At 42.8% G+C, this 21,915-nt stretch overlaps 2 protein-coding genes and 1 pseudogene across 3 annotated transcripts in view; all 3 read right to left on the bottom strand.

Annotated features, from left to right (window-relative positions):
* ST8SIA6 (ST8 alpha-N-acetyl-neuraminide alpha-2,8-sialyltransferase 6) overlaps positions 1 to 21,915 on the bottom strand; it is a gene marked incomplete at both ends in the record, with an annotated part of 125,475 nt that overhangs the window by 91,961 nt on the left and 11,599 nt on the right. The window lies entirely within an intron of this gene.
* Positions 4,913 to 9,662, bottom strand: LOC309803256 (mitochondrial dimethyladenosine transferase 1-like; annotated as a pseudogene). Its single transcript has 3 exons — positions 9,573 to 9,662; positions 9,124 to 9,234; positions 4,913 to 5,775 (listed from the first exon to the last, which is right to left on the bottom strand). The product of its transcript is annotated as a mitochondrial dimethyladenosine transferase 1-like (transcript).
* On the bottom strand, positions 11,260 to 11,559 carry LOC309801937 (small ribosomal subunit protein eS26-like; the record flags this gene model as incomplete). The annotated part of the gene is made up of 1 exon (XM_082617070.1): positions 11,260 to 11,559. One exon carries the CDS (start codon positions 11,557 to 11,559, stop codon positions 11,260 to 11,262), a length of 300 nt encoding a protein of 99 aa, XP_082473196.1.

Genomic DNA, 21,915 nt, shown 5'->3' with positions numbered 1-21,915 from the left:
ACACACACCCCCACCACTAAGGGGGAACTTTGCACATCTGTCTGTTTCTCAATGTTGTGGGTAACTACGTAGATTACCTAAGAAGACTTTTTAAACTTGGTGCCCTTCAGAAATACTTAAATCATCTGCACATGCCAGTACAGTACAGCATTATTTACATGCGTCAGCTTCCACCCAGGTAGACACACACACTACATAAAGCTTACACATAGCGCAAAACACCGTGGATGAAAACATGTATGTTCTCACAAAGTTTCCTGAACATAAAAAGCTCAAGTGCACAATTTAGTGATATTTAGTAACTGTATAGATTTACACAACCATCACCACATCCTGGTTTTAGAATGTATCCATCACCCCCAAAAGATTCCTTGTAGCTAATTTCTACCCCACTTCCCACCCCAGGTAACCACTGACCTACTTGTGTCTGTTTCATATGTTATTTTGTGTATGGCTTCTTCCACTTAGCATAATGTTTTTGAGGTTCATCTGTGTTGTAGCATATTATATTATATTCGTATTTCATTCCTTCTTATTGCTGAATAGTATTTCATATACAGATACACTGTTTTGTTTATCTTTTCACCAGTTGATGGACATGTGGATTGTTTCCATTGTTTGAATATTATAAATAATGTTGCTATAAACGATGACATACAAGTCATTTGTGTGAACCTATGTTTTTATTGATCTTGGGTAAATACATAGGAGTCGAACTCCTGGGTCATATGACAAGTTTATGTTTAACTTTCTAAGAAACTGTCAAACTTTTTCTTTTTTTTTTAACATCTTTATTGGAGTATAATTGCTTTACAATGGTATGTTAGTTTCTGCTTTATAACAAAGTGAATCAGCTATACATATACATATGTCCCCATATCTCCTCCCTCTTGCGTCTCCCTCCCACCCTCCCTATCCCACCCCTCTAGGTAGTCACAAAGCACCAAGCTGCTCTCCCTGTGCTATGCGGCTGCTTCCCAATAACTATTTTACATTTGGTAGTGTATATATGTCCATGCCACTCTCTCACTTCGTCCCAGCTTACCCTTCCCCCTCCTTGTGTCCTCAAGTCCATTCTCTACATCTGCATCTTTATTCCTGTCCTGCCCCTAGGTTCTTCAGAACCTTTTTTTTTTTTTTTTTTAGATTCTATATATATGTTAGTGTACAGTATTTGTTTTATCTCTGGGCTTTCTATCCTGTTCCATTGATCTATATTTCTGTTTTTGTGCCAGTAGCATACTGTCTTGCTTACTGTAGCTTTGTAGGATAGTCTGAAAACCTGATTCCTCCAGCTCTATTTTTCTTTCTCAAGATTGCTTTGGTTATTTGGGGTCATTTATATTTCCATACAAATTGTGAAATTTTTTGCTCTAGTTCTGTGAAAAATGCCATTGGTAGTTTGATAGGGATTGCACTGAATCTGTAGATTGCTTTGGGTAGTATAGTCATTTTCACAATGTTGATTCTTCCAATCCAAGAACATGGTATATTTCTCCATCTGTTTGTATCATCTTTAATTTCTTTCATCAGTGTCTTATAGTTTTCTGCATACAGGTCTTTTGTCTCCTTAGGTAGGTCTATTCCTAGGTATTTTATTCTTTTTGTTGCAATGGTAAATGGGAGTGTTTCCTTAATTTCTCTTTCAGATTTTTCATCATTAGTGTATAGGAATGCAAGAGATTTCTGTGCATTAATTTTGTATCCTGCTACTCTACCAAAATCATTGATTAGCTCTAGTAGTTTTCTGGTGGCATCTTTAGGATTCTCTATGTATAGTACCATGTCATCTGCAAACAGTGACAGTTTTACTTCTTCTTTCCGATCTGGATTTCTTTTCTTTTTCATCTCTGACTGCTGTGACTAAAACTTCCAAAACTATGTTGAATAATAGTGGTGAGAGTGGGCAACCTTGTCTTGTTCCTGATCTTAGAGGAAATGGTTTCAGTTTTTCACCATTGAGAACGATGTTGGCTGTGGGTTTGTCATATATGGACTTTATTATGTTGAGGTAAGTTCCCTCTATGCCTACTTTCTGGTGGGTTTTTATCATAAATGGGTGTTGAATTCTGTTGAAAGCTTTCTCTGCATCTATTGAGATGATCATATGGTTTTTCTCCTTCAATTTGTTAATATGGTGTATCACGTTGATTGATTTGCATATATTGAAGAATCCTTGCATTCCTGGGATAAACCCCATTTGATCATGGTGTATGATCCTTTTAATGTGCTGTTGGATTCTGTTTGCTAGTACTTTGTTGAGGATTTTTGCATCTATGTTCATCAATGATATTGGTCTGTAGTCTTCTTTTTTTGTAGTATCTTTGTCTGGTTTTGGTATCAGGGTGATGGTGGCCTCGCAGAATGAGTTTCGGAGTGTTCCTCCCTCTGCGATATTTTGGAAGAGTTTGAGAAGGATAGGTGTTAGCTCTTCTCTAAATGTTTGATAGAATTCGCCTGTGAAGCCATCTGGTCCTGGGCTTTTGTTTGCTGGCAGATTGTTAATCACAGTCTCAATTTGAGTGCTTGTGATTGGTCTGTTTATATTTTCTATTTCTTCCTGGTTCAGTCTCGGAAGGTTGTGCTTTTCTAAGAATTTGTCCATGTCTTCCAGGTTGTCCATTTTATTGGCATATAGTTGCTTCTACAGACAACTGCGTTATCACCAAGATTTAAACCTCTTGAGTTTTTTTTGTTTTGTTTTGAAAAGTGAATTTTATTACTCGGCAATTGGTTCTAACAAAGAAAGTCAATTACTATCAATTGTCTCAAAACCAGATTTATAGAGATTTTACAAGTTTTTAACACCAGAATTGGCACTAGAACTTTTAAATATTTAATTAGGAAATAAGTTGTGAATATTAACAATACAAATAAAAATAAATAGCTAACCATCATTAGTACAGAGTACTGTTACAAAAAGTAGTTAGACTTTTTACCATTTAAAATCAAGAAAAGTCAGGATCACTTAGTTCTCTGATTCCAGGTAACATCCTGTGCCCATGTAGAGTGCTTCTTCTGCAGGCAGGTTTCTTAAATGAACCAGGCATCCAGCAATGCTGTTATGTCCCATGAGTCAAGGCTTCCTCACCCAGGACCTACTACAGGACTTGGCAACTGTCATCGTTGAGTGTCCTGGAAAAGGTCCTTCACTGGAACACTTTATGCATCCTTTTTCAGGAAGCTACTGGAGGATGAGCTCCATCAAAAATTTTCTCTTTGGGCTTCCCTGGTGGCACAGTGGTTGAGAGTCCACCTGCTGATGCAGGGGACACAGGTTTGTGCCCCAGTCTGGGAGGATCCCACGTGCCGTGGAGCGGCTGGGCCCGTGAGCCATGGCCGCTGAGCCTGCGCATCCGGAGCCTGTGCTCCACAATGGGAGAGGCCACAACAGTGAGAGGCCCGTGTACCACAAAAAAAAAAAAAAAAAAATTTCTCTTTAACAGTTAAGGAAACTGAGGCTTTAGCTGCTCTGATGACCACCTGCTGTTTACCTACTCCAGCTGACAACAGGAAAGAGGTGAGGTGGGGCTCAACCCACAACTGACTCTCCAACCGGGCAGCCTGTAAGGCCCAGCCTGGATCTACAGGTGACCTCCTCCAATGGGAAAGATGAGAAGTGTGTAGGAGGCAGGGGTGCCTGTGTTTTGTTGGCATCCAGAGCAAGGGCAGCAGCGAGCGCCTGGTCCTGAGAACGCTGGTAGGTGCTGGGCTACACGGGTACAACTCCTCACCTGGCGTTACGCTGCACTGGGCTGCGCCAGTAGGACAAAGGTACTACATGATTCTCAACTGACTTACATGGACTTAAATAAGACGTGTAAACAAATTATTGGAGTACAGTGGTTGAAGTGGGATCTAGTCAGACTGTCCTGGATTTGAGCCCGGGATTTTCCACTTTACTCTGCAAACTAAGAAGGCAGAAGAGGTGATTCCCCTACCACCTCCTCCCCCTATTATGCTCAATTCCAAAGTACTGTTGCAAAAGTAGCAAAGGTGCAGTTGTTATTACCTCACCACTGTGTTCTGAGCTTAGAGGAAATGCTGCCAGGACTTTTATGGATTTCAGGATAATCCACAGCCATGAAGGTCAGTGAAGTTCAGAAAAATCAACTTTTAAAAACTAATTTATGGGACTTCCCTGGTGGCGCAGTGATCAAGAATCCACCTGCCAATGCAGGGAACATGGGTTCGATCCCTGGTACGGGAAGATCCCACATGCCACGGAGCAACTAAGCCTATGTGCCACAACTACTGAGCCTGCACTCTAGAGCCCGTGAGCCACAACTATTGAAGCCCGCATGCCTAGAGCCTGTGCTCCACAACAAGAGAAGCCACTGCAATGAGAAGTCTGCGCACCACAACAAAGAGTAGCCTCCACTCGCTGCAACTAGAGAAAGCCCGCAGGCAGCAATGAAGACTCAATGCAGCCCAAAATAAATAAATAAAAGTTTTTTTTTTTGAAGAAGGAAACAGATCAGGGGGCAGTGGGGGCAGGTCTGGGAGGGTTTCATGGGCAATGTCAGGGCTTTGGCCTCGCCTTTGAGGAAAATGGAGAGCCACTGGTTTTTGCTGGGTTTTTTTTTAATTTATTAATTTTTGGGGGCTGCATTGGGTTTTCATTGCTGCGCATGGGCTTACTCTAGTTGCAGCAAGCAGGGGCTACTCTTCGATGCGGTGCACGGGCTTCTCACTGAGGTGGCTTCTCTTGTTGCGGAGCACGGGCTCTAGGCGTGCGGGCTTCAGTAGTTGTGGCATGCAGGCTTCAGTAGTTGTGGCTTGCGGGCTCAGTAGTTCTGGCTCACAGGCTCTAGAGTGCAGGCTTAGTAGTTGCGGTACACGGACTTAGTTGCTCTGCGGCATGTGGGATCTTCCCGGACCAGGGCTTGAACCTGTGTCCCCTGCATTGGCAGGCAGATTCTTAACCACTGCACCACCAGGAAAGTCCTTTCTTTTTTTCTTTTTTTAATTTCATGATATTTATTCTCTTTACAAAGCTGTAAAAGGGGAATATGTCACATCTGGTAAGCACACGTATGAGAAGTTCAACATTGTGAAAATCAACATCCAGTAAGGTGCCAGCCCCTGAAGTAGCAGCTACAGTCTGTAACTCTCCTTGTCATACCCTTTTTTCTGATTTTTGCTTGAGTTCTCTGAAATTGTAAGCAAAGAGGTGTGGGTCTTCATCACACGTTTTTCAGTATACGTCACAGAGGCTTTTAAAGTGTAAGACAGAGAGCTGGTGGGTGGGTCGAAGAGTAGGGTCCACATCTGCCAACTGTAACAGTTTCCCAGTGCTTTCTAATCGTGAGCTTCAGGGAGTAACATTCCAAGCCCTCGATGGCAGTATTTCCTTCAGAACTGAAAGGCATTCTGAACGACTTTCTCCACCAGCCTGAATGGCTACTCTATCCTGGTCCGGGTCAGGGGGGTGAAATGTACCACCCCGAGTCCACCTCTGCTTTGGGGACGAAAGCCTGACCTGGAACTGTCAAGATGTGCAGAACTTCGCAGAGGTACTGGGCCATGATGGAAAGGCAACTACACAGCTTGCTTCCTATACTGGCTGTAAGTTTCTCTGCCACTTCCTTTTGAAAAGTCAAAGTCATCTGAGTTCTGCCATAAGCAAAAGGTCCAATTCTATGAGAAACATTTTCAAGCCAATTTGATAATCAGTGGAGTTGATACACTAAAAGGCAGATTTCCAATAATATGCACATTTAGAGGTTCATCCTCCCACTGTCTTTTGAGACTTTCTGGAAAAGCCCTTTCTATCTTGGCACCCACTCCGCAACAAGAGAAGCCACCACAATGAGGAGCCCGCTCGCCACAACTACTGAGCCCACGTGCCACAACTACTGAAGCCCGTGTGCCTAGAGCCCACGTTCCGCAACGAGAAGCCACTGCAGTAAGAAGACCACGCACCGCAACGAATAGTCCCCGCTCGCCACAACTAGAGAAAGCCCACGCCCAGCAACGAAGACCCAATGCAGCCAAAAAAATTTAAACAAATAAATTATTTTAAAAACTCCATTTTACAAAAATTTTGTAGTTGAAAATAGTCATAAAATGTACTATATAACCAGTTTTTGCTGTACTGGTCAGTAGTGTCCAATATATTCTTGTTGTTATGCTATAGTTCTGCAGAACTTTTTCCATCTTACAAAACTGATCTCCACATCATTTAAAAAACAAGTCTTTATTATTTCTCTCTCTCTAGCCACTAGTATTCACCATTTTACTCTGATATTCTATATATGTTTTTACCACTTTACATACCACGTGTGTGGAATTCTAAAGCACTTTTTGTATGCGGATGGTTTATCTCACTGGCATACTGTCCTCAAGTTTCATCCATGTTGTTCCATGCGACAGGCGTTCCCTTTAAAGGGTAAATCACATTCCATTGTAGGTTTCCACCGCGTTTCGTTTACCCATTCACCTGAAGATCAACATCGGTGCTGCTTCCGCATCTCCACTGTTGGAAATAGTGCTGCTGTGAACAGAGTTTGCAAATATCTCAGCAAGTCTTTGCTTTCCATTGGGTATGTACCTAGAATTTGGATGACTGGGCCATATGGTAGTTCTGGTTTCCATTTGTTGAGGGTCTGCCACATGTTTCCCAGAGTGGTTGCTGCATTTTATAATCCTAGCAAGGGTGCACAAGGGTTTATATTTTTCCCCATCCTCAAAAACAGCAGTTATTTTCTGTTTTTTTTTAATAGAAAAAAAAAGTGAGAAGGAATGGCACATCCACCACAAAACGTACATAGTTAAGAAGTTGGGTTTTTTCTCAGTAGGCATCACTTGTAAATAGGAATGAAGTAGGGGCCAAAATGTAAAACCAAACATGAAGCAGCTACGTGTAGTTAGTAATTTCTAGTTTGAATTGTAATTGAATACTGCTGCTTTATATGTATTGTTTTATATTGTACTATTCCCATTATTGATGGTTTGGACTTTAATAAGGAATTCCATAGTTTTTAATGTCACAAACATGAGATATTTGAACAGTGTATTCGAGAAAGCAATATACTAACGAAAGTGAATGCTTGTATATATTAAGATAGCCTTAAAACTTTTTCTCTAATGCTTTAGCTGTCAAATAATGAAACCTTTTAAAAGCATAGGGTTATAGTCAGCATGCTAGACTGAGAGGTGGACACTGATGGGTGAGAACAGGTACTGATGCTGTCGGTGTCTCGCACTGTGTGTTCAGCTGTGTTTATGCTCCAGACGTGCAACATTAGACACTAGCTGGACAGCAGTGCTGCCTCGTGTAACTCCAAAGAGGAAACAGGATTTGATTACCTGAGTGCACAAGTTTCTTTAATTTACTCATCTTGTCCTTAGCTTGGATGCAATGCCATGCAGAGTTATGTGGCTGCTATTTTTATTTACTTTACATCACTTTTTTTTTTTTTTTTTTTTTTTTTTTTGCAGTACGCGGGCCTCTCACTGTTGTGGCCTCTCCCGTTGCGGAGCACAGGCTCCGGATGCGCAGGCTCAGCGGCCATGGCTCCCGGGCCCAGCCGCTCCGCGGCATGTGGGATCCTCCCGGACCGGGGCACGAACCCGTGTCCCCTGCATCGGCAGGCGGACCCTCAACCACTGCGCCACCAGGGAAGCCCGACTTTACATCACTTTGATTAACACTTTGAATGGAGAGCCAAACATGCCCTCTTCACTGACCAGCAATGGCCCTTTAAATGCAGGAGGAGAAATAAAAAATTAAAAAAGAAAACCATTTTGTGTGAAAATTGGTGATAACCGGCGCTTAAGATCAGAAAAATAGTTCTTTATACTTGGCTGCCTTAAGATGCTGTCTGCCCAAAGCTCTGAAAGACTTTAAGATAGGCAGTAATACTACAATACTACTGAGTTGTTGCAGAATTGTTACATTTGATAATAAAACTTGCCTGTTTACTCTCAAAAAAAAGTTAAACTTTTTGTTTCTCTGAAATGTCTTATAATAGGTGATAATGTTGTTGACTCAAATTTCCATGAAAAAGAAAAAAAAAACTACCTCTTGAGTGACATCCTGGTCTATTCCTCTCTGAGGAATCTTGTGGGGAAAGAATACTATAACTCCTGCTCTGTTTCCATGTTTCCGTCGGGAAAGGAACCCCGCCTGCCCTGGGGTGTTGGTGTTTTTGTCTATGTTGCCATCCCAGGCCTGCGACAGGGGCTTGCGGCTGTGTTGTAATGTCTGGGCCACGTCTGGGGAGTCCTTCCCACCTGCCCAGCCAGGGACCAGCCACCCCCCTGAAGAGGCCTCCATTTCCTTCCTATGACCCAAGGCACAGGGAACACCACCTCCCATGACCCCACCCGAGGCCCACCTCTACCCACAGTCCTGTACAGGAGTCGAGTAAACGGGATGTCTCTGAGCCCTTGTCCCCAAAGGGCCGGCCAAGGGCTGCCCGCCAACCAGGCTCCATCAATCCTGCATGACCAAGTGATGACTGGTGGGCTCTGCTACCCAGGCCCTCTGCCACCTCCCACCCTGCCATCTGGCAAGGGATGGGCCCTTTTCTGTGGATTGACTACCTGTGGAAATGTGACCAATTAGTGTGAAGTGCATGTTTAGCAAATGTTAGGTACTGTATTTGAACCAATAAGTGTGAGTCCTTCTGCAAAAAAAGGTGGGGGGGCTTCCCTGGTGGCGCAGTGGTTAAGAATCCACCTGCCAAGGCAGGGGACATGGGTTCGAACCCTGGTCTGGGAAGATCCCACGTGCTGTGGAGCAACTAAGCCCGTGCGCCACAACTACTGAACCTCTGCTCTAGAGCCCACGTGCCACAACTACCGACCCCGCGTGCCTAGAGCCCATGCTCCGCAACAAGAGAAGCCACCGCAATGAGTAGCCCGCGCACCGCAACGAAGAGCAGCCCCCGCTCACTGCAATTAGAGAAAGCCCGCGCACAGCAACGAAGACCCAACACAGCCAAAGATAAAATTAAAAAAAAAAGAAGTACTTAATTTTTTTTTTAGACAGTACAACCCACTTTAATGATGTGGAAGTTGAGGCACAGAGGATGCCAGACCTGACTCAGGCAGACAAGGAGGAAGTTGGGAAGCTGGGCTTCAACCCGGAACGTTCGTCTCCGACCTGACAGTTACCTTCTGTTTGACCGCACTGCTTTCTCCAGAGGAAGACAGCTGAAATCGTGGATGTGCATGGGATCTCGAGAGGAAAGATGGCTGAGAACAGAAGTTGGGGAAAGGCTTGCACTTAGGAGAGGAACTCACACAGGAGGAAAAGAGGGAGCGGAACTGAGAGCTGACACTGTCAGGGAGGAAGGGGCTCCAAGGGGCCCTCACGGGGCTTAGTTAACAGCACTTCAGAGGGAAGGTTCAAGGTTCACCGTCAGGAGAAAGTAGAGAAGCAGATGAAAGCTGAGGTGGCACAGCACACCTGTGAAGATCGGTCAGCGTAAATCAGTTCAGCATTTGTAGGACTGTGGGTAAACAGAGACACTTATGTCACTGCTGGCACTGGAATCTGCTCTTCAAAGCAGGCCAGTCTCGAACAGTGAGAACTTTTCAGAAAACTCATCATATCCTTTTGCCCTTGGAGGCGGGGAGAATTTGTCCAAAAAGTGAAGCCAGATAGAGGCGCTCCACCATCCACTGGGGTCTTCAGCACTCTTCCCCGGCATCCGTTTTCAGCTCTGACTTCCGAATGACTTGGTTCTGTGGAATACTGACCTGGCAGGAGTTGGTGTCGCTGATGTTCTTGATGGGGTGGCTGAGGATTCAGAAGACTCTTGAGTTGGAAGTTGAAGATGAAATGGATGAGGGAGAATGCCTCCCTGAGGAAGTGAGTCCACAGGGCCCTCTGACATCTTCCAAAGGAAGGTCTTATCAGCAGGCTGGAAGGATCATCAGGATGCCATCTGACTGCTCTCTCCCTCCCCAGCTGATGGTCTGGCCCACCAGAAATAAGTACAAGTTATTACAAGCTGGTGGTGAATATGAGCGCGTCATCCCTGTGGTTTACCAGCTCAAACGACAGGATGGCTGTGAAAGCACTGGCGTCAGCCTCCAAAGAAAACACGCTATGCCCAAGCCAGAGGGACTGGAGTCCAGGAGAGCCTCTCACAAATGATTGGAATGTAACTGTGAGAGATCAAAAACCAAGTTCCCCTGCAAAGTAACAGAGATTCGAGGCAGATGTTATAAAGTTTAGGCAATACCCAGCAGCTCTAGAGGAAACAAATTGCTGAGTTCCAGCTTCAAGGAAGAGCTAAATATTGCATCATATGATACCTCTCTTGATTGAACTATTAAAGCACTGTATCAAAAAATAAGAAAATATGACATCGTAAAGCCTTTGGAAATATAAGTTGTAAAACAGCAAATAAATTGAACTGCAAAAGTGAAAAAAAATATTGATTTTTTGTTGCTGTCGTTAGGATTGTTTCCTCACAGTACATTCTTCCATTGAGGTTTAAAATTGTTTAATTTTCTCAACTGCCAAAGTATGAAACCATTATTTTACTTTCAGATTTATCTTCTCCCTAATCCAGTTTTCGGTTAGAACTGACATACTGATTTATAGGTGGTCCTTAATGCTCTGATAGGAATATTGGAGACATGAATTATATTCTTGGAACTATTTTATACTGATGGGATTGGATTCACATTTTTATGATTGCTGAAAATGAGAATAAGCAAACATGAAATTTTTCAAATACTGTTTTTTATAACTGTGCTTAAACTTTAAAATGTGATTTTCTTAAATTCCAAGGCTGGTTTCATTCAACAAATAAACCATGATTTTTAGTCCCCCTTTAAATTCTTTGCCACTCAAAACTCGTCATCACCATTGATTTGGGCTTTTTGTAAGCAGGCTTTTACGAGAGTAATACAAGTTGCTCCATTTTGTTTTGACTTTCATCTGAAAATCACTTTACTAATTTTGGAGTTTATATTACAGAACTGTCAATTTGTACTTCGTGAACTTCACATGCCGTTCCCTCATCTAGGAGTACTACCGCAGTAATGCTACCATGGTGCCAAGGAATTGTGATTGTAATTCCTCTATCCACAGTTTTAAAATGTGAATTTTACATAACAAATAAAAGATCTGAAAAATTAAAAAAAAAAGGTAGACAGTACCTTTTTTTTTTTTTTTTTTTAAGTATAATTTCCACTTTATTGTCTTCCCAGGGACAGTATTTCTTCAGTCTTCAAGGACTTAGCTCCTTACATGGGCTTTGGCGGAGGTCATGGGGCAGTACCCGCAGGTCTAAATCAGGGTGGAGGTGTTCGGTCCTTCCGGGCTTCCTGAGAACGACTCCTGACTACGTTGCTGTGAATGGAACAACTCACGCAGTAATGCAGTTTCACATACAGCTTGGGAAGCACATAGGCGCCGAAAACGCTCGCTTCGGAAATGTCTCTGACCGCTGCGGCCTCTACGACGTTCCGAATGACGGACTTCTTAATGGCCTTATCCCTGGGCATGCATCCAGCATAGCTGGTGCAGCGAAAAGGCTGCACGTGGCCGCGGCCCTTTCCGGCATGACCCTTATTCCTTCTTTTCTTGATCATCTTGGAAGCGGGGAGGTGAGAGAGGTTTAAATATTGTTGAGATATATATATATATATATAGATATAGATATATATATATATCTATATATATATATTGTAGCAGCTTTATTTTCAAGAGTGAAAACCTAGAAATAACCTAAACGTCCATAAAAAGATGAACGGGTAAACAGTGGTACATCCAGATAAGAATGCTACTCATCAAAAAATAAAGAGATGAGCTATTCGTTTATATCACTGATGAATCTCAAATAATTATGAAACAAAGGAAACCAGAAGAAAAACTCAGTAAACGGTTTATGATTCCAATCAGATAAATTCAAGAAAATGCAAACGTATCTATTCTAAGGGAAGAGGTGGGAAGGGCAAGGAGAGATAATAACAGGCCATGAGGTAAACATGGGCATTATCAGAACTCTGAGGATGGTTTCAAGGTTCATACCTAGGTGAAAACGTACTAACTTGTAATACTTCAAACGTATGCAGTTTAGTACATGTAAATGATACTTTAATATAGCTTTAAAAATTGGCTCAAGGTGAAAAGATCTCTATGCCTCACTCTTTTCGGAAAATCAGTTTGGCAACCGTACACTGAATCCACCAGCTCTCTCCTTCGGCCCTCTGGAGATCAGTCTTCCCTCAGTGGTAGCAAATATGGAGAGCAACGAACTACTTCCGGGATGCCAAGCCAGGCTCAGCCTCTAAGGGAGAGAGCACCTAACCAACCTGACCTAACTCCGGGCCCCAAAAGGCCTCCTGGTGCCTCAAGAAAGCTTGGGACTTCCCTGGTTAAGAATCCGCCTGCCAATGCAGGGGACATGGGTTCGAGCCCTGGTCCAGGAAGATCCCACATGCCTCGGAGCGACTAAGCCCATGTGCCACAACTACTGAGCCTGCACTCTAGAACCTGTGAGCCACAACTACTGAAGCCCACACATCTAGAGCCCATGCTCCGCAACAAGAGAAGCCACGCATCACAATGAAGAGTAGTTCCTGCTCAAAGAGTAGCCCCCACTCGCTACAACTAGAGAAAGCCCACATGCAGCAACGAAGACCCAACACAGCCAATAAATAAATTAATTAATTAAAAAGCTAAATGTAGCACTCATGATCCTTTGTATTTCTGCAGTGTCAGTTGTTACTTCTCCTTTTTCATTTCTAATTCTGTTTTGAGTCTTCTCCCTTTTTTTCTTGATGAGTCTGGCTAATAGTTTACCAATTTTGTTTATCTTCTCAAAGAACCAGCTTTTAGTTTTATTGATCTTTGCTAGTTTCCTTCATTTATTTCTGATCTGATCTTTATTTCTTTCATTCTGCTAACTTTGCGGGTTTTTTGTTCTTCTTTCTCGAATTGCTTTAGGTATAAGGTTAGGTTGTTTATTTGAGGTGTTTCTTGTTTGTTGAGGTAGGATTGTATTGCTATAAACTTCCCTCTTTGAACTGCTTTTGCTGCATCCCATAGGTTTTGGGTCGTCGTGTTTTCATTGTCATTTGTTTCTAGGTATATTTTGATTTCCTCTTTGATTTCTTCAGTGATCTCTTAGTTATTTAGTAGTGTATTGTTTAGCCTCCATGTGTTTGTATTTTTAACAGATTACTTCCTGTAATTGATATCTAGTCTCATAGCATTGTGGTCGGAAAATATTCTTTTTTTTTTTTTTTTTTCTTTTGCGGTACGCGGGCTTCTCACTGTTGTGGCCTCTCCCATTGCGGAGCACAGGCTCTGGACGCGCAGGCTCAGCGGCCATGGCTCACAGGCCCAGCCACTCCGCAGCATGTGGGATCTTCCCAGACCGGGGCACGAACCCACGTCCCCTGCATTGGCAGGCGGACTCTCAACCACTGCGCCACCAGGGAAGCCCCGGAAAATATTCTTGATACGATTTCAATTTTCTTAAATTTACCAAGGCTTGATTTGTGACCCAATATATGATCTATCCTGGAGAATGTTCCATGAGCACTTGAGAAGAAAGTGTAATCTGCTGTTTTTGGATGGAATGTCCTAAAAATATCAATTAAGTCCATCTTGTTTAATGTATCATTTAAAGCTTGTGTTTCCTTATTTATTTTCACTTTGGATGGTCTGTCCATTGGTGAAAGTGGGGTGTTAAAGTCTCCTACTATGATTGTGTTACTGTCGATTTCCCCTTTTATGGCTGTTAGCATTTGCCTCATGTATTGAGGTGCTCCTATGTTGGGTGCAAAAATATTTACAATTGTTATACCTTCTCCTTAGATTGATCCCTTGATCATTATGTAGTGTCCTTCTTTGTCTCTTGTAATAGTCTTTATTTTAAAGTCTATTCTGTCCGATAGGAGAATTGCTACTCCAGCTTTCTTTTGATTTCCATTTGCATGGAATATCTTTTTCCATCCCCTCACTTTCAGTCTGTATATGTCCCTAGGTCTGAAGTGGGTCTCTTGTAGACAGCATATATATGGGTCTTGTTTTGGGATCCACTCAGCCAGTCTATGTCTTTTGGTTGGAGCATTTAATCCACTTACATTTAAGGTAATTATTGATATATATGTTCCTATTACCACTTTCTTAATTGTTTTAGGTTTCTTATTGCAGGTCTTTTCCTTCTCTTGGGTTTCCTGCCTAGAGAAGTTCCTTTGGCATTTGTTGTAGAGCTGGTTTGGTGGTGCTGAATTCTCTTAGCTTTTGCTTGTCTGTAAAGGTTTTAACTTCTCCATTGAATCTGAATGAGATCCTTGCTGGGTAGAGTAATCTTGGTTGTAGTTTTTTCCCTTTCATCACTTTATGTCCTGCCACCCCCTTCTGGCTTGCAGAGTTTCTGCTGAAAGATCATCTGTTAACCTTATGGGGATTCCCTTGTATGTTGTTGTTTTTCCCTTGCTGCTTTTAATATTTTTTCTTTGTATTTAATTTTTGATAGTTTGATTAATATGTGTCTTGGCATGTTTCTCCTTGGATTTATCCTGTATGGGTCTCTCTGCGCTTCCTGGACTTGATTAACTATTTCCTTTCCCATATTAGGGAAGTTCTCAACTATAATCTCTTCAAATATTTTCTCAGTCCCTTTCTTTTTCTCTTCTTCTGGGACCCCTACAATTCGAATGGTGGTGCGTTTAATGTTGTCCCAGAGGTCTCTGAGACTGTCCTCAATTCTTTTCATTCTTTTTTCTTTATTCTGATCTGTGGTAGTCATTTCCACTATTTTACCTTCCAGGTCACTTATCCATTCTTCTGCCTCAGTTATTCTGCTATTGATTCCTTCTAGAGAATTTTTAATTTCATTCATTGTGTGGTTCATCATTGTTTGTTTGCTGTTTAGTTCTTCTAGGTCCTTGTTAAATGTTTCTTGTATTTTCTCCATTCTATTTCCAAGATTTTGGATCATCTTTACTATCATTACCCTGAATTCTTTTTCAGGTAGACTGCCTGTTTCCTCTTCATTTGTTTGCTCTGGTGGGTTTTTACCTTGCTCCTTCATCCGCTGTGTATTTCTCTTTCTTCTCATTTTGCTTAACTTACTGTGTTTGGGGTCCCCTTTTCGCAGGCTGCAGGTTCATTGTTCCTGTTGTTTTTGGTGTCTGCCCCCAGTGGGTAAGATTGGTTCACTTTGTGTAGGCTTCCTGGTGGAGGGGACTGGTGTCTGTGTTCTCGTGGATGAGGCTGGATCTTGTCCTTCTGGTGGGCAGGACTGTGTCCGGTGGTGTGTTTTGGCATGCCTGTGAACTTATTATGATTTTAGGCATCCTCTCTGCCAGTGGGTGGGGTTGTATTCCTGTCTTGCTAGTTGTTTGGCATGGGGTGTCCAGCACTGGAGCTTGCTGGCCATTGGGTGGAACTGGGTCTTAGCGTTGAGACGGAGATCTCTGGGAGAGCTCTCGCCAATTGATATTACATGGGGCCGGGAGGTCGCTGGTGGGCCAATGTCCCGAACTCGGCTCTCCCACCTTGGAGGCTCAGGCCTGACACCCGGCCAGAGCACCAAGACCCTCTCAGCCACACAGCCAGGTACGTGGGGAGTGTCTTGCCTTTTGGGAGGTCTGAGGTCTTCTGCCAGCGTTCAGTAGGTGTTCTGTAGGAGTTGTTCCATATGTAGATGCATTTCTGATGTATTTGTGGGGAGGAAGGTGATCTCCACGTCTTACTCCTCTGCCATCTCAAAGGTCCCCCTCAAACTCTTTTTCAAAGTCGTAGCACTTGCACTTCCACTGTTCACTGGCTAGTGCCAGCAGTCTCCAAGTCACATCTCCCACCTGCGTCTGTCGCCTCCAGCACAAGTGTGATGGTGCTCGCTGATTCCACCACCACCACTGTCCCAGTGAGCCAGTGGGGGGTCCCCAGGTGAGCTGGGATGCAGAGCTATCCCCCTGTGGCCCTCTGAGGCTCATTCCCCGACGGGAAATGGTTAATTAGAACACTCAGAACACCAAGTACATCTGCAGCTGTTCCTGCCCCTGATTTTGCCATAAAGGTCCTGATCTTCAGGGGCACAGAGGGACTCGCCCTTGGCATCCAGGAGCTAAAACTCAAATGTTAACCAGCTTTATCTTCTCACCTCCTAAAGACCCAAAAAACAAAAAACAAAAACCTAATGCATTCTTAAAGGTCATCGACAAAGATTATGAATCTTTCTTAATGCTGTAGCATTTCAACATGTCACAACCTTATTAAACTCTAAAAAGGAAAATTCACAAATTAATTCTGCCACTAAACAGAAGCCCCAGGGTGAAAACTCAAATCCTGACAATTGAGGGTAAGACTCCTTAGACAAGAGAGCTTATAAACATCATCGGCGGGGGTGGTAGGATACCCTCCGTGAGGTAGATCCCCGGAGTTACTGATCTCACCAATATAGTTTATTCTGTCCCCATTTCTCCAGCTTCACAGTCGCAATTTGCATCTATCTATGAGGTGCCCCGATATACCCTCACTCAGTTACCTGTGGGCTACATCAATATCCCCACCATGGGGGACCTGCCTGGTGGTCCAGTGGTTAAGACTCCACACTTCCACTGCAAGGGGCACAGGTTCGATCCCTAGTCAGGGAAGTAAGATCCTACATGCTGCAGGGCATAGCCAAAAAATAATAATAAAATTTAAAAAATAAAAAATAAAAAAATATATATATCTCCCCACCATGTATGCAGACAGGACCTTCATGGGTTTGCTCTGTTCTCAAACACCAGCTATGGCCTTTGACTGCCAATATCCTACCGAGGCCAGAAACTCATGAAGTTATTGCACAAGACATTCACACTGTGCTCCAGATTTTGACTAACCACAGTTGGGTCACCGCACCCCAAAAGATCCAAGACTCTACCACCTCAGTTTAATTTGGGGGCATCATTTGGTCCCCAGAAGGCTGCTCCAAACCATCTCCAGTCAATAACCCTACTTCCCAGCCTCTCAAGCCCAACATCTACTTGCCTATTTGGCTTCTGGAAGCAACAAACATCCCATCTACTCATTTCATTAAGATCTATTTAGGCAATCACAAGAAAATCAGGTCAATCTGAATGGAGGCCACCCCAAAAGCCACCCAGCTAACAATGCCACCAGTGGCATCTGGTGGTTTCTTTACTGTGGAAGCTCTACACACTAATTCTCATGCTTTCTGGAGTCTCCTTGCCCGAGAAAGATGGCCCCTCACCTGGCCCCATAGGCCACTTGCAAGGTCCCCTGTGTCCAGGAGAAAGGGAATCCATTTATTTTATGGACAAGAGCACCTCCATCCCATGTGAATCCACAGGAGAGTTACTTCTTTCCATCCCACTGCCAAGACATGATAGATAAAGGATGGGCCACAAGGTCAGTCACGTGGGCACTGGAGGAGTGCCTCAATAAATGTATGTTCATTGTCCATAATTTTACAGACTCCTTGGTGGTAGCTAATGGGTCCACTGTTTGGTCTAACCAACAAGCACAAACTAGATTTCATATTCAGGATTGTTCCCTATGGGGCCTTCCACACTAGGAATATACTATTGCTTTAATACACTATATTAAAGTCTCCCATGACTCAGCTCATTCCAAAGGTCCCACGGAAAAGGCTCACTTTAATGCCATAGCTGACCAACTTGCTCACATTTATTCAGTAAACTCATATAGCACTCCCATTTCCTTGGCTCTAAGGGCCCAGTCATTGTGGACCTTGGATTCTTAAACATGGTATCAAACACCATGGTATCCCAATGCCACTGGCTGTAACCAACACTTTAGCCTCCCAATGCGATTTCTGTGGCCTGTTCTGTCCTGGCATCGTGGCCAATGAGGATTATACCAAGGAGCAAACGTCCCTTCATTCATTAGCAAATTGACTGTACTGAGTTGTTGCCCCCGTGTGTGGGCATAAGTCAGTACGGCCCCGCAGTGACTAGTACTTATGTGGGCCTCCTTTGGGCTTGTCCTTCCCAGTATGCTACCGCTGACACCACTACCGCAGGTCTCACCAAAACTCCGTTAGTTCCCTTTAGGTGCCCAGGTATTATCCACTCTGATTGGGGTACACGCTACTCACTCAGTGCAGGTGAGTCTTACAACAGGCATCACTGGGAATTCCGTTCTTCCTAGTGTCTACAGGCAGCAGTCCTAATAAAGAGTCCTAATAAAGAGACATATGACCTATTCAAAGACACCCTCGTGATATTACAAAATGGACAGTGGTCTCCCAAATAAATCTCTTTTGCCCTCTGCCACAGTTACCTGGAACTCCTGACTTTTAAGTCTCATGACATTCTACCAAAATATAACAAGGGTCCCTCTTCTCCTCATTCTAGCCATAAGAGAGAACACTACTCACCTACAGATCTATTAAACCCAAGGAGAATTCCCTCTCCCACATAATAACACCTGCCCATTCTGCCATCCCTTCTCAAACCTGGAGCCCAGATGAAGGCAAATAAAAAAATGGGATCTACTGAAAGTGAGGGACCTTCCCCCCTGAACAGACTATTCTATACGCCTTAAGAAAGCTGTCTGCCAAAGACCGCTGCCCTCCCCTGTCCCCGATACAACCATTTTAAAGGTTAGCTAACTACAGGTCCCCCTTTGTAGGAAACAGATGTCTTGGTGCCTTCTTTTAAACTACAACAGTGGGTCTCATCATACTCTGTGGTATAACAGACACACGTTTATGTATTTTCAACTGTAAAACACAGGCTCAACATTCCCTGTCACTGTGTGCATCTTTCTGTGAGGAAAGAAAGACCTTAACTTTGTTCCCAGCACCAACATTCTTCAATAGGAGGTCAGCTCTGGCTCCACTGATTATGGCAATTTGAATGAGGGATTGTTACAGGACTCAGGATGGCAAAGCTCATGGTTTCCATAATAAGAAAAAATGAGAAATTACAACTCCTGGAGCCAAAGGGATACTGATTTTTAGTCACTCTTGTAATAATTCCTCGAATGTAAATTGCTTCAAGGTCTTAGGATTATCTGTGGACTCACAAGGCGTCTACACAACGCCTGTGGACTCCCTATTCTCTCCCTCTCTCTCTGTTCCTGAATTTTTCCTGGAGAGCCATCCTCCCCTCCCCCACCTCGGGACATCGCACTTTGTGTAATAAACCTTTCTTGGGTCATAACGAGGGCTACTGTCATGAGCTTCAGGAGGGAGCTGCCCCACTCAGGGTGGGACTACTAGAAGAGCCATCACAAAAGGTGTGAAGTGGAGACCTCACTGTGGTTTTGATCTGTATTTCCCTAATGACTAATGATGTTAAACAGTTTTTAATATGCTTATTGGCCATTTCTATCATCTGTATATCTTCTTTGGTGAAATATCTATTCAAATCTTCTGCCCTTTTTTTTTTTTTTTTTTGTGGTACACGGGCCTCTCACTGCTGTGGCCTCTCCCGCCGCGGAGCACAGGTTCCGGACGCGCAGGCTCACGGGCCCAGCCGCTCCGCGCGGCATGTGGGATCTTCCCGGACCGGGGGACGAACCCGTGTCCCCTGTATCGGCAGGCGGACTCTCAACCACTGCGCCACCAGGGAAGCCCCTTCTGCCCATTTTTAAATTGAGCTGTCTTCTTGTGAGAGCTCTTGATATAGTCTGCATACAAATCTTTTATTGGATATACAATTTACAAATATTTTCTCCCAATCTGTGGGTTATCTTTTTTTTTTTTTTTTTTTTTGTGGTATGCGGGCCTCTCACTGTTGTGGCCTCTCCAGTTGCAGAGCACAGGCTCCGGACGTGCAGGCTCAGCGGCCATGGCTCACGGGCCTAGCCACTTTGCGGCATGTGGGATCCTCCCGGACCGGGGCACGAACCCGTGTCCCTTGCATCGGCAGGCGGACTCCCAACCACTGCGCCACCAGGGAAGCCCTGTGGGTTATCTTTTTAATATTCTTAGCGGTGTATGTGGAAGCACAAAAGCTTTTAATTTGATAAAATATAATTTATCAATTTTTTCCTCTATTGATTACACCTCTGGTGTTGTATCTAAGAACTCTACCAAATTCGAGGCCACAAAAATTTTCTGTGTTTTCTTCTAGAAGCTTTATGGTTTTAGCTCTTAAGGCTATGAGCCATGCCGAGTTAATTTTGTGTGTCAGGTAAGAGTTTAAACTCATTTTTCTGCATGTAGAGCTCCAGGGGCATGTAGACACTACCCTCACTCCACCATCTGGAAGTCCTGCCTCTAAACTTGTTAATTAATTTAAATAAGTTTCATTTTAAAGGATTTGTTACACTGAATAAAATTCATAGATTTCTAAATTAACTTACAAAATTAATTACATTTATAAAAAAAACCCTGAAAGTTCCACACTTGAAACTACCCCCAAACACCAGCCCTCTACTGATTTTTATTGTTTTTATAGTAAAGATGATATAAAACAATCTTTTAAACGTGATACATGTCTTATTCTCACCACTCTTGAGAAAAATGGAGGAAATCCTATAGTGTTCAAAATTCTGTAAAATCTACACTTTTTTCAGATTGCTAGAGCTTTACTAAGAAACCAGCCCATAGTTCACATACATGAGTATTTAATACACTATACAATCAATTTTTATGTGGCAACCTTCTAGCTTAGAATATGCATCTTGGTTTAAAAGGATCTTCCATCAGAAGTCTAGCATAAATATGAGGAACACTAAATCTCTGCTTTGGCCATGCATTTTTTTAAATCATTATTTACCTAAAGTTACATTTCTATGAAAAGTTTCCAATGCTCTGTGAATTTTCAAAGTTCTCAAAACCCCACAGAAGCAGCAGTTCTACAATGGACTGCAGAGGTAAATGCTCACTAATCTCTAAATTTTTTATTAGAAAAAATTTCTCCTAAGAGTACAAGTATCATAAAAGTTCCCGTCTACTTATTCAAATTCTTTGTTAATGTATCAATATGTTCTCCCTTTAAGAAATGATTGCAGATATGAGTTTTCAACCCTCCAGTTTTAATCCACCCTCCAATTACAAAATTTTATTTGATATAATCACACACAACCACACAATTATAAATCGGGTTTTGCTAACATTGGTATTTTACCAAGGGAAGCTCGTTAAATGGCTCTCTTGCGATGCAACATGGTAACGTGTACCTTCAAAAACCTAGTACCCACTACTGACACAAGGCAAGAGGACTCAAACCCTAACACACTGGGGGTTCCAGAGAACTCTGGTGAAAGAAACAGACAAGACACTGAACTTCAATCTATCTCATGAATAAAATTCCCCAGACATGGAAAACATGAGTATTTTGCAGCCCCAAAATAAACAAGGAGTATTGGATAAACTCCCAAATCAGAAACACAAAAATGTGCCCACAAGCTTAATGTGCAAATAGTGAAGCTATGGTGACAGATATAAACATGTAAAATACGGATGTTCCCCTGAAATAACAAAGTAGCACATATGCTATAAAAAAATACACTCCAGACACAAAATTTTGGATCACACATTTTATCCCACAGAGTAAGGAAATAATGAGGTATAATCTCAAAAAGAATATATGGAATATTGAGTATATCCTTCCGAGACAGCACGTGAGGGTACCACGTGAATCCAACCAAGATTCCAGGAACCAGTGAGAGATTTTAATCAATTTCAAAATTAATGGTCTTTACAACCTACAACGTTAGTTTTCTGGAATACCACAGTTTAAAAATTATGTGTTAGAGAATTCTAGTGTTTTTAGAACTAACAACTGTAACTAACAAGATAATGGGAATTATTTTTCAATAATTTCAAAAGCTCAGGTTATACCCTATAAAATTATCTTTAGAAATAATATGCCCATGGATATGACTGTTCCCAAGAAATTACTGATTATCTACAGCATGTATTCATAGTACTTCGTGGAACAAAATAAAGCTTTTTAAATCTGAAAGTACAGACAAGATAGATTTAACTGCCCTGGATAAGCTAACTC

The sequence above is a fragment of the Mesoplodon mirus genome (assembly GCF_964341445.2).
Source record: "Mesoplodon mirus genome assembly, chromosome: 4".
In the NCBI taxonomy this organism is placed as follows: domain Eukaryota; kingdom Metazoa; phylum Chordata; class Mammalia; order Artiodactyla; family Ziphiidae; genus Mesoplodon; species Mesoplodon mirus.
Note: the sequence above shows the minus strand (reverse complement) of the source record. Positions and strands in the feature narration are given on the sequence as shown.